A 12,683-nucleotide genomic window follows, 5' to 3' on the forward strand; every position below is an offset into this window, starting at 1 on the left:
ACATTTCTGTTTTGAGAATTCCTAATTGCTCAAAATTCTGCCCTCAGGTGCCATTTAATACCTGTCTGGCATAGTCCTTACACACTTTAACCTAGTGTGCCTTAACTTGCACACATGAAAAAACTGGGGCCATGAGCATCCTTCCAAACATGTTAATATCAGTGTCTACCAATGTTATGGTATTACACCTATAGTAAAAGCCTAGAAGAAGAATATAGAGTCGTCTTTCAGTCTAGGTCTCCTAAGATGTTTTAAATCAGGAGCTGATAGCTTGGGAGAAGGGTCAAACAAGGAATGACATCACTCACTATTACTATCCCTTATGGTCTAGCCCCTTGTATCCAAGTTTCAGCTTGTATCTCTAGTCGGATGCCCTCCAGGTCTCATTAGGAACCCCCAATCTCCTCCCCAGGTTTGTGAGGGATAATTGCTTGCATAAAACTTCCTGAATTCATCCTTCTTGTCAAATGCTAAGACATATGTGCAGGAAGTAACTGTTGGAAACCAAGAGTCTAAGGGTGGGAATTAAAGGAGAGTAATGCTGCTTTGCATTCAGCCAAATAGTCTGCCATTGAATAGGAAATTAGGAGCTCCAGGGAAAGTCAGCACTTTCCATTCTAAGGAGGAACAAAATGTCCCAGGAGTGACCTTTCTTAGCAAAAACAATCCTACCTCTGGACCAACGGGGAGAGAGGCTAAGACTGAGGGGCTAGGAGATTTCAACTAGCTTCTTGCCCCTTTCTTTAAGATTATAGGAATTCTGAAAAGTTCTGGCAATTCTTAAAAATGGTCATTAGAAAATCTTTGATTCAGAAGCAATAAATATGTATAGAAAGTGACAAGTCTCCTCCCCCATTTCCTTAATACCTATATCTAACAGCCTTCACCCTTCAGAAAAAGAATAGGGAAGGTTAGGACAGACATGGGAGGGGCTGACCAGTTAAAAGAAATTGTCCCTGAATTACACCAGACCATAAAAAGAAGATATTTAGGGATCAGAGGTCACAAGAAAGTTCGGTTGAGACTTTATCACCTAACACCCAGGACCATTAGGAGGGCACCTTTATGACTATTTCACCTATTCTGACAGGGTCAGCCATGGGTCCTGGATGAAGCCCAGAAACCTGGCGTGGCTCTGGCACGGGGCAAACCATGCTCTGCCAGGCCGAGTCAGCAGTGCCTGTTACATAAGAGCTGTCAAGCTCCTGCCCCTTTTTGCTCTCTTAAAGGGAGGAGGGAAGGAGAGGTCAATCTATCTCTAGGTTCCAGCATTGCTCTGAAGGTGTTTTCTAAATTTTAGAGACGCATGATTTCATTCAAAAAAGTCGAACTTGGTCCACAGAAAAGTGGGGCCGCTCTCCTCCTCACTCCCCCCCCCCACTTCACGGCTGCTCTGCCCGTCACAGGGCTCCCCCAAAGCCCCGGGGCCACCCTTTGGAAACAATCTGGCCTAGGAGGGTCTAGACACTGGCGGTCAGTGAGCGCCACCCGGACCACCACACTGCTCAAGGTTACTCGCACCTGTCCCGACGCCAGTCAGGAAGTGCCAGGATCCCCACGACTGAGGCCGGGGGTGGGGAACAGTCCCGGGAAGGGGGGGTCGTGTTCTGGGCTCGGCCCGGGACGGGGCTCACCGGGAAAGGAGCTGACCTCATGGGGGAGGGGCGGAGCGCTGGGTAGGGGGCGACGGGAAGGGAGGGGCCCCGCCCTGGGCGGGAGCGGAGCACTCGGCAGGGGAGGGGTCCCGGGCAGGGGCCCGGCGTACCTTGGCTTTGTTGAGCAGGAGCCCCACGAAGGTGGAGAGCAGCAGGGAGCGGGGGAGCGGGGCACGGGGCCGCAGCTCCTTTCCGAAGGCCGGGAAAGGGGCTGCGGGGGGCTCCTCGGGCAGGGTCACGGTGTACGAGGTGCGCATGCTGGGGGGCGGGCCGGCCGGCGGGGGGACTCAGCTGAGCTCCGCTCCCCTCCCCCCACAGACGTTAGCTGGCTGCACTAGAGCCGGGCGGGGACCCCCGCGCGCCGGGCCCGGCGACCCTGGCGGCCGCGGGCGCGCCCTGTCCTAGCCTGTAACCGCTCCCGAGCTCCGCACTACCGCCACAGTCAGCGCTACCGCCGCCGCTTCCCCAGTCTCCGCCGCCGCCGCAGCTCCCAGTGGGCTCGCGAGACCCGCCCCCCCCCCCCCCCCGCGCGCCCCGCCCCCCGGGGCTCCAACTCGCGCAGCCAACCCCCCCCCCCCCCCCCCCCCCCCCCCGGGGGGCCCCGGGGCCCCCGGGCCCCCCCCCCGCCACAACCTCCTCAGCCGCCGGCTCGCCAACTCGCGCAGCCAACCGACCGAGCGACTGTCGGACTCGAGCGGCCGGGAGGCTCGAGCCCGCTGACGTCACGGAGGGGCGGGTCTGGGGGGCGGGGCCGGCCCCGGCCGCGGTTGAGGGCGCGCGGGAGGGCCCCGGGGCTGGGGGGTGGGGGGGCGCGCGACGCCCCGGCGGCTCGAGAAGCCGTTGGGGGGGTGCGAGACCCAAGTCCCGGGGTGGGAGGAGGTCTGGGCATGCTAGGCTCCCCTCTCCCAACCCTCTAGTTTTCGAGGCAGGGGGCACAGGGTTTCTCAGAGGTCATTTGGTCCAACCCTCTCATTTTACAGGTGAAGAAACTGAGGCCCTTGCACAAGGTCACACAGATAGCATCGGAGCCAGGATCTGAGCGCTGCATTTAGAGTCGTGGAATCACGAAAAAATAGGGTTCCTATAAGATGCCAAAACGAGAGCTGGAGGTGAAACGGCCAAGCCGTCCTGCAAGGACGCAGGCAGCGCTAGGACGGTCATCGTGCTCAGTCTTGATCCCAGTCCTAGTCCCTTCTCCACTATATCCGCCCCCCGCCCCCCGCCCCCAGCAGTGCACGGCCGAGAAACGCCCCCCCACACCTCACCCCCATCAACCAGGGGGCTCCCCTGTCCAGCACTAGCACTTTATAACATCTGAGCCCAACAGCCCTGAGGCAGAGGTCAGGAATCTCGGTGACTGCGGGGCCGAGGGTGGGTACGAGACAGTTAAGACTTTGTGGGAAATGGGTTTTCAGCGAAGTCCCAAGCTGGAGTCTCATCTTGGCGGTGACCATCATCTCAGCCCGTATACTTCTTTGGGGCCTCCTGGTTCTAGAGAACCTTCTCTCTGACTCGATATCCCTCCCCCTCGGGGCTGCACATGGACCTGCCTGGAGAAAGATCTTGTTTGGAGCTTGTAGGCTATATTTAGCAGCATTTAAAAATATTCAGAGAGGCGGCAGTGTGTGCTGTTACTCATCTGTGGGCTCCTTCTGTTCCTCTCATAAAAACAGGCCTGCTCACATTCACATGTACACAAATGGTGTCCACATGGCCGTGGGCACATGGGTAATGTGTCCTGGACGCATGCATGCCGTGTGCACCGGTCTTTTGCTACCCAGATAGCTGCATGTTGAAGTTAGGGAAGCTGGGTGGTCTGCTAGCCCTAAGGAATGGTAGCCTAAGATGTGCTTGGAGGGAGAGGTGATGAGAGTGAGTTTGGTGGGGCTGTGCCTGCTGCTGTGTGCCAGGCATTCTGTGACTGCATGGATGCTAAAGCTCCTACCTACCCCGGTGTCCAATCTTTTTCATTTCACAGCTGGACAACTGCAGCAGCTTCCTTCCAGGCTTTCCTACTTGTAGACTCTTCTTTCTGATTCATTGTACATATTGCAGTAACAACCATTTTTTTCTCATACATTGTTTGGATCATGTCATCTTTCCTTGCTTAGAAATCAGTTTTTAATTGCCTTATATCAAATTTAAGCTCCTTAACCTTTCCTTTAAGACTGTCCACTAATTGCTTCTTACTATCTCATCATCCTCACTTTTCCATACTCCCAGCTGTAAGCCAAGCAAACCCACATACTGTACTCTTAAGGCAACCTGACTTCTCCCCCTTCATTCTATCTTTGCACAGATGCACCTCTCTGGGAAAAGCCCTCCTTTCTGCCAGTCCATATCCCTTATCCTTCCAAACTTACCTCCTTCATGAAACTTTAGAATTGTTACTTATCCACTTAGCTTTTAACACTCCACTAACCATGTCCCCTTCAGCAATTAAACACAGAGTTTAAAAATAGTGTATTAATTTGCATCTGATTATTCTTTGCTTCATAGTCTTTTGTGATTGCTCTTCTGGGTGTATCTTTTCTTATGGCTGTCTGTGAGAGGAAAACCAAAGGTCACAGATGCCCACTTCTTTAGAGGTGTCAGTGTGAAGGAATCGATAGGATGTTGGGTGACAGCTTTGAGTGTTTTGGATTTAGTGTCTGAAAATCCAGCAACTTCTTGACTAAAGGTGACAGGGTGTATTCTTTCTTGTAAAGCAGAGACTCCTCCCACTGTAGTCAAGAGCTAACTTAGCTGTCTTGGGACACTGGCAAGAGGCAGGTATCCTGACAGACAATAATAACGGCTGACAACTATATAGTGAGTGCTTTGCATAATTTATCTCATTGGGTCCTCAATACTCTAGGTATCATTCTCCCCATTTTGCAGATAAGAAAACTGAAGCTTAGAGGTCTTGCCTGCCCAATGATTTAGATCCAGAGGGGACTTTGAAGATCATCAATTTCATACCCCTTACTTTTGCAGATGAAGAAACCAAGGCTGAGGGAGGATAGGTTAACTAGCCCAAGGTCACACACAGGTAGTAAGTAGCAAGGCCAGGATCTGAACTCAAGTTTCTACAATTTCAAATTCAGTTCTCTTCCTACAACATCATGGTACCTTCTATGCCTTCTCAGAAAGGGCAGCCATGTTCCACTCTCCATCTTTCTCCTTGGCCAGAGAACATCAGAAAGATAACTAAAGAGAGTGAATGAAGCCTAAGAATGAAGAACCCTTTTCTGGGAGCTTGTGATACAGGAAGTTCATAGACTTAGTACTGAAAGGCACCTTAGAGGCCATCTAGTTGAACCCACTTATCTTACTTCGATCCCCCTTGGCTGTGTGGTCATAGTTTCCTTTCCCGTGTCTTGAAGAAATAGGTTACTCTAAGTTGGACCAATCTCACCAGGCCAAGATAGTAATTTCTCTGTATTTGCTTGTCCTGCCTAAGCTTCTAGAGGTGGGCTTTGTTTTCCACTTCCCTTGTGCCTGGCCACAATGTTTAAGTCTGAGTTTCTGTCAATGCTTTTGACCACGTCTTCAAAGCAAGCCAGGCAAAAAATCCCTATGATTTCAGGACATATCTCAGGTGCTGTTGACTGAGAGAGTTTGGGAAGAATGAACAGAGGCTTCTGAAACTCACATACCCTATGAGGTAGTGATTTGGCACCTGTTTGGTTTCACTGTAGGGTGAGGAAAGGGCTCAGTCATTCTGTTGTCTATGGGGCTGTAAGAGTAACCCCTCAGAGGTAAGTTGAACCCTGGTTCCCTACATTCTTTATGGCCTGTCTGCTGATGGCTGACTCTCCACACTGTCCACTCCCCTCTACCCCCACTTCTCCATGACTTCTAGGAAGTGTTACTGATAGGAGGTGGCATGTTCTGAATTCCACTGCACCCTGGGGGGAACTAGCCTGCGTCAGCGAGTTTTCAGAGACCAGCAGCAAAGATTCCCTCTCCTCTTACACCTGGGTTTATCAGGAAGTCAGTTCCAAGTATACAGTGAAGTGAGTGGGGGCCATGTGTCCAACCCTGGGCTGTGGACATAGTGTTCACTTCCTAATCCTGATGATCAGTGGAGCGGTTCCCCCAGAGGCAGGGAACATTCTCTCAGACCTTGATTAACCCCTGCATAGCTCTAGCCAGTTCTGTCAATGAGTCATCTAGAATCTGGATTGGGGGGAATGTTGTGTGTGTCAGGAATTAGATGGCAAAAAATGTGCTGTTTAAAGACTGAGAACCTGAGGCCTGTTACTCCCTCTAACTTTTTTTTTCCTCCGGCTGTTTAAAGGCCAAGAACTGAAGCCTGGAGAAACAAAACTGGGGCTTCTTACCTTAACTTTCCCTAGCTAAAGTCCTTGCATCAGCCAGGCAGCACTGGATGTGTGTGAGACTCAAACTCAGTAATTCAGATGCACAACTAAGCACAAACCACTGAATCAATGCACTTTTGACTCATGGAATCCAACTTTTTCTCCTAGCTAGGGGACCTCAGCTCTTCTTGGCTTTCTCTTCTAAGAGACTTTCCTAACTTGTCAAATACAAATCCAATCAAACACTCAGGGATAGTAATACCAAGCTAATTAGGTGAGGAGACTAGTATTTGTGCTGGGGGGAAGGCCTCAAGGTGTCAGGCTATTGCTCTGGAGAAACCAGAGGCAGGGCAAGGAAGAGGAAGAAGAGAGGAAGGTCAAACCACTCACCAAGGAACTCCTAGGACTGTCCTTGGTGTCCTCATTTGCCCTGTTTGGAGTAACCCCTGGCTCACTTCAGTTCACTGTTCAAGTCCAAAGTCCTATCCAACAAGGTGGAAGCAAACCTATGTGACCATGATTTATTACCTGAGTGGCACTTGCCACTGAGAATCTGGAAACCCAGGCCTTGGGCACTGAGCCAGCAGCCCTAGGGACCAAGAGGACCCAGGTATTCCTAAACTTGGGCTTCCAGATCTTGACCTCAGAGACTGAGGCACAGAAATTAGGTGGGGGTGGGGAAGCCCTGCAAGAAAAATGGGTGTGGGGAGGGAGGACCGTATTTACGGCCCTGCCTGCTTTAGTTTCTGGCTCCCAGTGTGGCTGAGGGAGGAGGGGGGAGAAAGGGGGCAGGTGTCTGGCCTGGTGACTTTGTCCTACGGAGGGACCTCGGATAACAAGTATCTCCTCACTGTTCCCTTCGGCTCTACTTTGTTCCCTGGGGAGAGTGAGCCGAGCTGAACAGAAGAGGCTCAGTGCCAAGGGCCAGGAGAGAGAGCAGCTGGAGGGGGTGGAGCGGAGGTGGATTAGGAAGGATTGTAGGGGGTTAAGGCACAGCCCTGGCAGGGCTCTGTAGAACAGCTTGTCCTTCCATAGGCCTAGGGAACATTAGAGGTGGGGTGGATAGGATGGGATGACAGCACATTGGGTATTGAGGCTTCCAGTTCCCTAGCAAGGCCAGAAGCCACCTGTGCTGGCTTGATTCCCTCCTCAGGTTTTGCTTGTACCTGTTCTGGGCCCATCTTCCTCCTCCTCAGCTTCCTGCGTTTTGGGAACAGCACCCACTCCATTGGAAGGCTTTTCTCTGGTACTGCACCTTTTCGCCTTCCTTCCTGGTTTGTTAGTTTTTAGACTATGCCTGTCACAGTTCAGAGTCATTAAGTATAGGAGAAGAGGGTAGAGGAGGCCTGGGAATTTAGAATTTCTGATTTCTTCTTTCCAAAGTTTCCAAATCATTCTCCCTTTGGCCTCAATTTCTTTCTCTGTTGCAAATAGATCCTATGCCATCAGAACAGGGTGAAGGCCTGATGATATTACTATTAATGAGGTAAAAAGAGCTTACTTGTTAATATCTTCAATGTCAGGGCCTGCTTTGGTCATTCTTACAAAGGCAAAGTGCCTCCTGTACACCAACCAGTTGCCACTCTCTAAAGTTATCGGCAGCTGAGTTGTCTTAAATGTCCATTGTGGCAATATTGCCCTCCTGGTTCTCCTGATTACAGGAAGCAGCTAAACGCAACAGAATCAGGAGGAAGGGAGCCCAACCTAAGTTAGCTATAGTTCAGTTCCCCTAACTTCTTCCATACTACAATCTCTGTATTTTTATTCACATTCTGCCTGGAGTGTCTTTTTTCTAATCTCTGTCCATTGGAACTCAAGCCCTTCTTCAAGCTCAAGTAGGAAGTCAATGTCTTAGAATCTTTCTCTAATGCCTCTGGCTGGAAGTATTCTCTACCCTTCTCTAAATTCTGTGGCATTTCCTTTGCTCCAAACATGTGGCCTCTCATATACTTATATATTTATTACAGCAAGGGCAGGCTGCGCAATGGACAGCGCTGGACCTGGACTCAGGAAGACTCCTCTTCCAGAGTTCTTATCTGGCCTCAGACACTTACCAGCTATGTGACCCCAAGCAAGTCACTTAACCCTTTTTGCCTCAGTTTCCTCATCTGCAAAGTGAGTTGGAGAAGGAAATGGCAAACCAGTCCAGTATTTCTCCCAAGAAAACCCAAATGGGGTCACAAAGAGTCGGACATGACTGAAAAACGACTGAACATCTATTACAGACATTGATTTCTCCTATTAGATTTAAGCTCCTTGAAGGCAGGACTGTGCTCATCCATCTTCATAGCTAGTACACTTAGTACATGCCATGCACACAGCAGTTACTTAGTAAATGTTTATTAATTGACTGAACAAACTAAAAGATGTGATGTGATTCCAAAGCATCAGTTTGCCAATAGCAAAGGCTCGTTCCTATTCAAGGACACGGTCAAGTTCTCATCCTAACCTGCAAATGAGAAGGCTCAATCTTTTATCAGCATCAAGACTAGTTACATGGAGGGTGGCTAGGTGGCGCAGTGAGTAGAGTGCTGGCCCTGGAGCCAGGAGAACCTGAGTTCGGATTCAGCCTCAGATATTTAACACACACATACAAAAAAACTAGCCATGTGACCTTGGGCAAGTTACTTAACCCCAATTGCCCTCCAAAAAGCAAAAAAAAACCAAACAAAACCAAAACAAAAAAAGAACTAGCTACATCACTGGAGGGAGAGGAAAAGAAGAGGCCAGGAAGAAGGAAGGAAAGGAAAACAGATACAATAAAGCTTTTACACACAAGTTATGGTATTGAGTTTCTTTCTCTGCTGAAATTTTCTCATATGGGTGGGTGAAATGTCAGATTTATATTCATATCTATTTCCCTGGCTTCAATGATGACCTCTAGGCAGACGAGTCCTGAATCTACATATCCAGTCCTAATCTTGCTCCATCTCACATTGCTGCTGCCTGCTGTCATCAAGGCTACTTGGTCTATTGGAAAGACGATCAGATTTGGAGTCAGAGGAGCTGAATTCAAGCCTGACTCGTATTTAGAACCTTCATGACCTCAATGATTCACTAAGCTTCTCTGGAACTCAGTTCCTTCATCTGAAAAACAAGGGATTTAGGTAAAACTGTCCCTTCCAGCTTGAAATCTATGATCTTCTGATCTCCTGAAGATCTCTTCAGTTTCTCAAACTCAACATGTCCCAACTGGAATTAATTTCCTTTCTCTTTAAATTTATCTCTTCTCCAAACCTCCCAAGTTTTTGAGGGCACTGTTATCAGGTATGGAGGGATTGTTGGCATCCAGTTGATAAGCCTGGAGTCTTCCCTCTAGCATTCTCCATATTAAATCAGTTGTCAAATTGCCGATTGTATCTCCAAGACCTGTCACCTTGTCTTTGCTTACATTGTCCTACATCCCTCCCTCCCGTTCAGGCCCTCATTACTTTTTCATTTGTCCTAGACTATTGCAGTGGCCACCTAATTGATCCCCCTGCTTTCAGTCTCTCCTCTTACCCTCCTCCTCCACACAGCTTCGGAAATAATCTTCCTCAGGCACAGGTCTGACTACATAATTCTCCTCCTCAAGACTTGTCAAGGATTTCTTATTTTCTCTAGAATAAAATACAGACTTCTCAACCTGGCTCTGACCCACCTTACTGGTGTTATATCATCCCCTACCTTCAAGTAGTCTACATTCCAGCCAAACTAGAATAGTAGTTACTCCTTGAACTTTGTATTCTATTTCCCGTCTTGTGCCCTTGTACAAGGCTGTTCCCTATATCTCCTTTATCTCTGCTTCTAAGAATCTTCATTTTCCCTCAAGGCTCAGATTATGTTCCACTGGGCTAGCATTCCAATGCCAAACAGAGGGCTTGGTATTTTATCCTTAGGCAACTGGGACCAACTTCTTTCAAAGAACTTCAAGAGTTATCTCTCTTCAGAATAACCTTGTATTTATTATCTATCTGGATATATCCCTTGCTTCTACCCAAAAGAATGTAAGCTTCTTGAGGGCAGGGGTTATTTTATTTTTGGTTTTGTATTCCTAGTCATGCTAGAACAGGTATTTGGTATTTATTGATCTGAGTTTCTTTCCAGTCTTGGCTTGTCTAATTCTGGATTTTAACTTCCTCCTAGATATCTAACCATCATGATGATGATGGTAATGCCATTGTCATCATTATATCATCATTATAAATGATAAATTTCCATTATAATAGTACTTCATAGTTTGAAAAGCACTTTAACATACATTATTTGCTAAGCTGACCCAGCCAGGATCTCAAATTCACAATGTTTCCAAACCTGAGTTTCCTAATCTACACAACTGGGGAAAGGTGGGACTGGATGGTCTTCAAGATATAACCTCTTTATCTTCCTGTCCACCACTCCCCTCCAATATGCCCTTTCTCTAACCCTGATTTCTATGGATGGCCCTTCCACCCTCTTGTCAAATCACCCAGGGTCAGGACCTGAGAGTTTGCTTTGACACCTGTGTCCTGACAATAGCTACCTCTGCAACAGATCTGCATCCTTTACACTCCCCCTCTACAATTTAATCATTCATTACATTCAATCATTCGTTTATTCAACAAATGATGTATTACGCATGTGCTCATGCTAAGCTCTGGGCTAGGTCTGTGGTTATAAAGACAAAACCAGGACAATTCATGCTCTCCTTACATTCCATTGGGGGAAACACCACCAACAGAGAGAAGTAAATAGAGAGTATGTACAAAGTGAATACATTTCTTGGGGGGAGGGGAGGAATTCTAGCAACTGGGAGAAATCAGGAGAGTTTTCATGTCTGAGGTAGCACTTGAACTGAGCCTCAAAGGGAATTAGGAATTCTATGAGGTTGAATGAGGAGGGAGTTTGTTCCAGGCATGAGATAGAAGATAGAATATCACATTCTGGAAAAAAGCAAGAAGACTTGTTTGCCTAGAAAACTGAGGGTAGGAAAGGGAGTAATATGCTTGAAGAGGTAGGCTGAAGTCAGATTAGGAATGTCAAACAGAGGGATTTTATTTTATCATCAGGCAACAGGGACTCACTTTCTGAACAAGGGACCAACATGGTCATACCTGTGTTTTAGGAATATTAATTTGGCAATTGTGTAGAGGTGAGATTGAATGGGGGAGACTGGTTACAGGGAGACCCAATACTGGCAGGCTACTTCAACTGTCTAGGCTAGCGGTAATAAAGGCTTGAAAAACCCTCAAAAAGCTCTTCATCTTTCAAGTCCTTCATCACTTCTGCCCCAGTCTACTGCAAAATTGGCTATTCCTAACTAGTGACTCTTGGTCTCTGGCTCTTCTCCCTTGAGGCAGGTAGCTTGGTTTAGTAGATAAAGTCCTGAACTTGGAATCAAAAAGGCCAGGATTCAAGTGTTGATTTAAACAACTTGCCAGCTGTGACCATAGGCATCACTTAATCTGTGAGCCTTAGTTTCTTCATCTGTAAAATGGGGATAATGATACTTATAGTATCTACTTCATAGGGTCTTGAGACTCAGACTCAATGAGCTAATAGTGGCTAGAATACTTTGTAAACTCTAACTTGCTATTTAAAGAACAGTTGAAGAATAGCTTGGAATAGTGAATAGAGGAATAGAGGACCTGAAGTTATATTAGAACCTGGGTATAAATCTTACCTCTTGACATTAGTTTTGTGACAATAGGTGAGTCACTTAAATTCAGAGTCTCAGTCAAATACCCTGTATTTCTCTACTAAGTTATGGATAGTAAATTGCAGTCTTTGGTGGAGGGAGGAGTTCACACACTGATGAAATCACAGATCTAGGTATCCTCCCTCCCTCCCTCTCAGATGTCACCTTTTTTATGAAGTATTCCTTGCTATTCCTCAGTCTCTAAGCTGGAAATTATTTCTCCTCCTCTTAAACATCACAGAACTCTGTTTGGGTCTCTCCTTGCATTTAGCACACTTTACCTTGTAATTGAGTTATCTTTGTACATGTCCTTTCTCCTTTGAAATTTTAAGCTCCTTGAGAACAGGAACTATGCTTTTATTCCACATCTTCCTGCTCTCAATGCCTAGCACAGCACTTTGCACAAAGGAAGTGCTTACTAAATGTCTTTTTAAGCAGCTATAGAGGACTGTTCTGCTACTTGAGTTTGGCAGGTCACTCCCAAAACGAAGGAAGAACCAGCAGGTGGTCATATCTGCACCAGTGGAATTGTCACTTCACTACTGCCTTCTCTGGTTCGAAGCTGAAGCTGTTCTAGAGGTCTGGGACTGAGAGTATGAGGCCACTCATGTAGCACATCCCAACAATTAGAACTCAGTTCATATGATAAGTTATGACATATCTACTAACCTGACAAAGATAGTGAAATTTGTTATGCATGTATGTATGTATATACACACATAAACACATATAGTCTCTGGTCATTAAATACTTCCTGTGTCATGACATACTTTATTTCCCACTACTACTCCTTTAGATGAACTCTCTGCTATGACCCAAATGATTTCATATCCCCTACTACACTTTGCCCAGTCCCAGCTTCCCACATTCGTTTTCCCTGCATAGGACGTCCTACCCTACTTCTGTCCAGTTATTTCAGTCTTATTGGCAGCTAAGTGGGGCAGTGGATGGAGAGCTAGGACTGGAGTCAGGAAGATTTGAGGTTAAAACTGGCCCCTGGACAAGTCACTTAACCTCTCTCTGCCTCAGTTTCTTCAATTGTAAAATAGGAATAAGAGTACCTACTTT

The 12,683-nt window shown here is 47.4% G+C and overlaps 1 protein-coding gene across 5 annotated transcripts in view; it reads right to left on the minus strand.

Moving 5' to 3' along the window:
* USP2 (ubiquitin specific peptidase 2) overlaps nucleotides 1–12,683 on the minus strand; it is a 30,745-nt gene that overhangs the window by 7,530 nt on the left and 10,532 nt on the right. The window contains exon 1 of one of the 5 annotated variants that reach the window (XM_069070044.1): nucleotides 1,766–2,118. The exons of the other annotated variants lie outside the window; for them this stretch is intronic. Coding sequence (XP_068926145.1) covers nucleotides 1,766–1,912 — 147 coding nt within the window. The 5' untranslated portion in view covers nucleotides 1,913–2,118. Of the gene's footprint in view, nucleotides 1–1,765; nucleotides 2,119–12,683 lie in introns of those variants that run through there. 5 annotated transcript variants of the gene reach the window in all.

This window comes from Petaurus breviceps, unplaced genomic scaffold (genome assembly GCF_028583685.1).
Source record: "Petaurus breviceps papuanus isolate PSGF00001 unplaced genomic scaffold, PetGlider_PUasm1.0 90804, whole genome shotgun sequence".
Taxonomy (NCBI): Eukaryota; Metazoa; Chordata; class Mammalia; order Diprotodontia; family Petauridae; genus Petaurus; species Petaurus breviceps.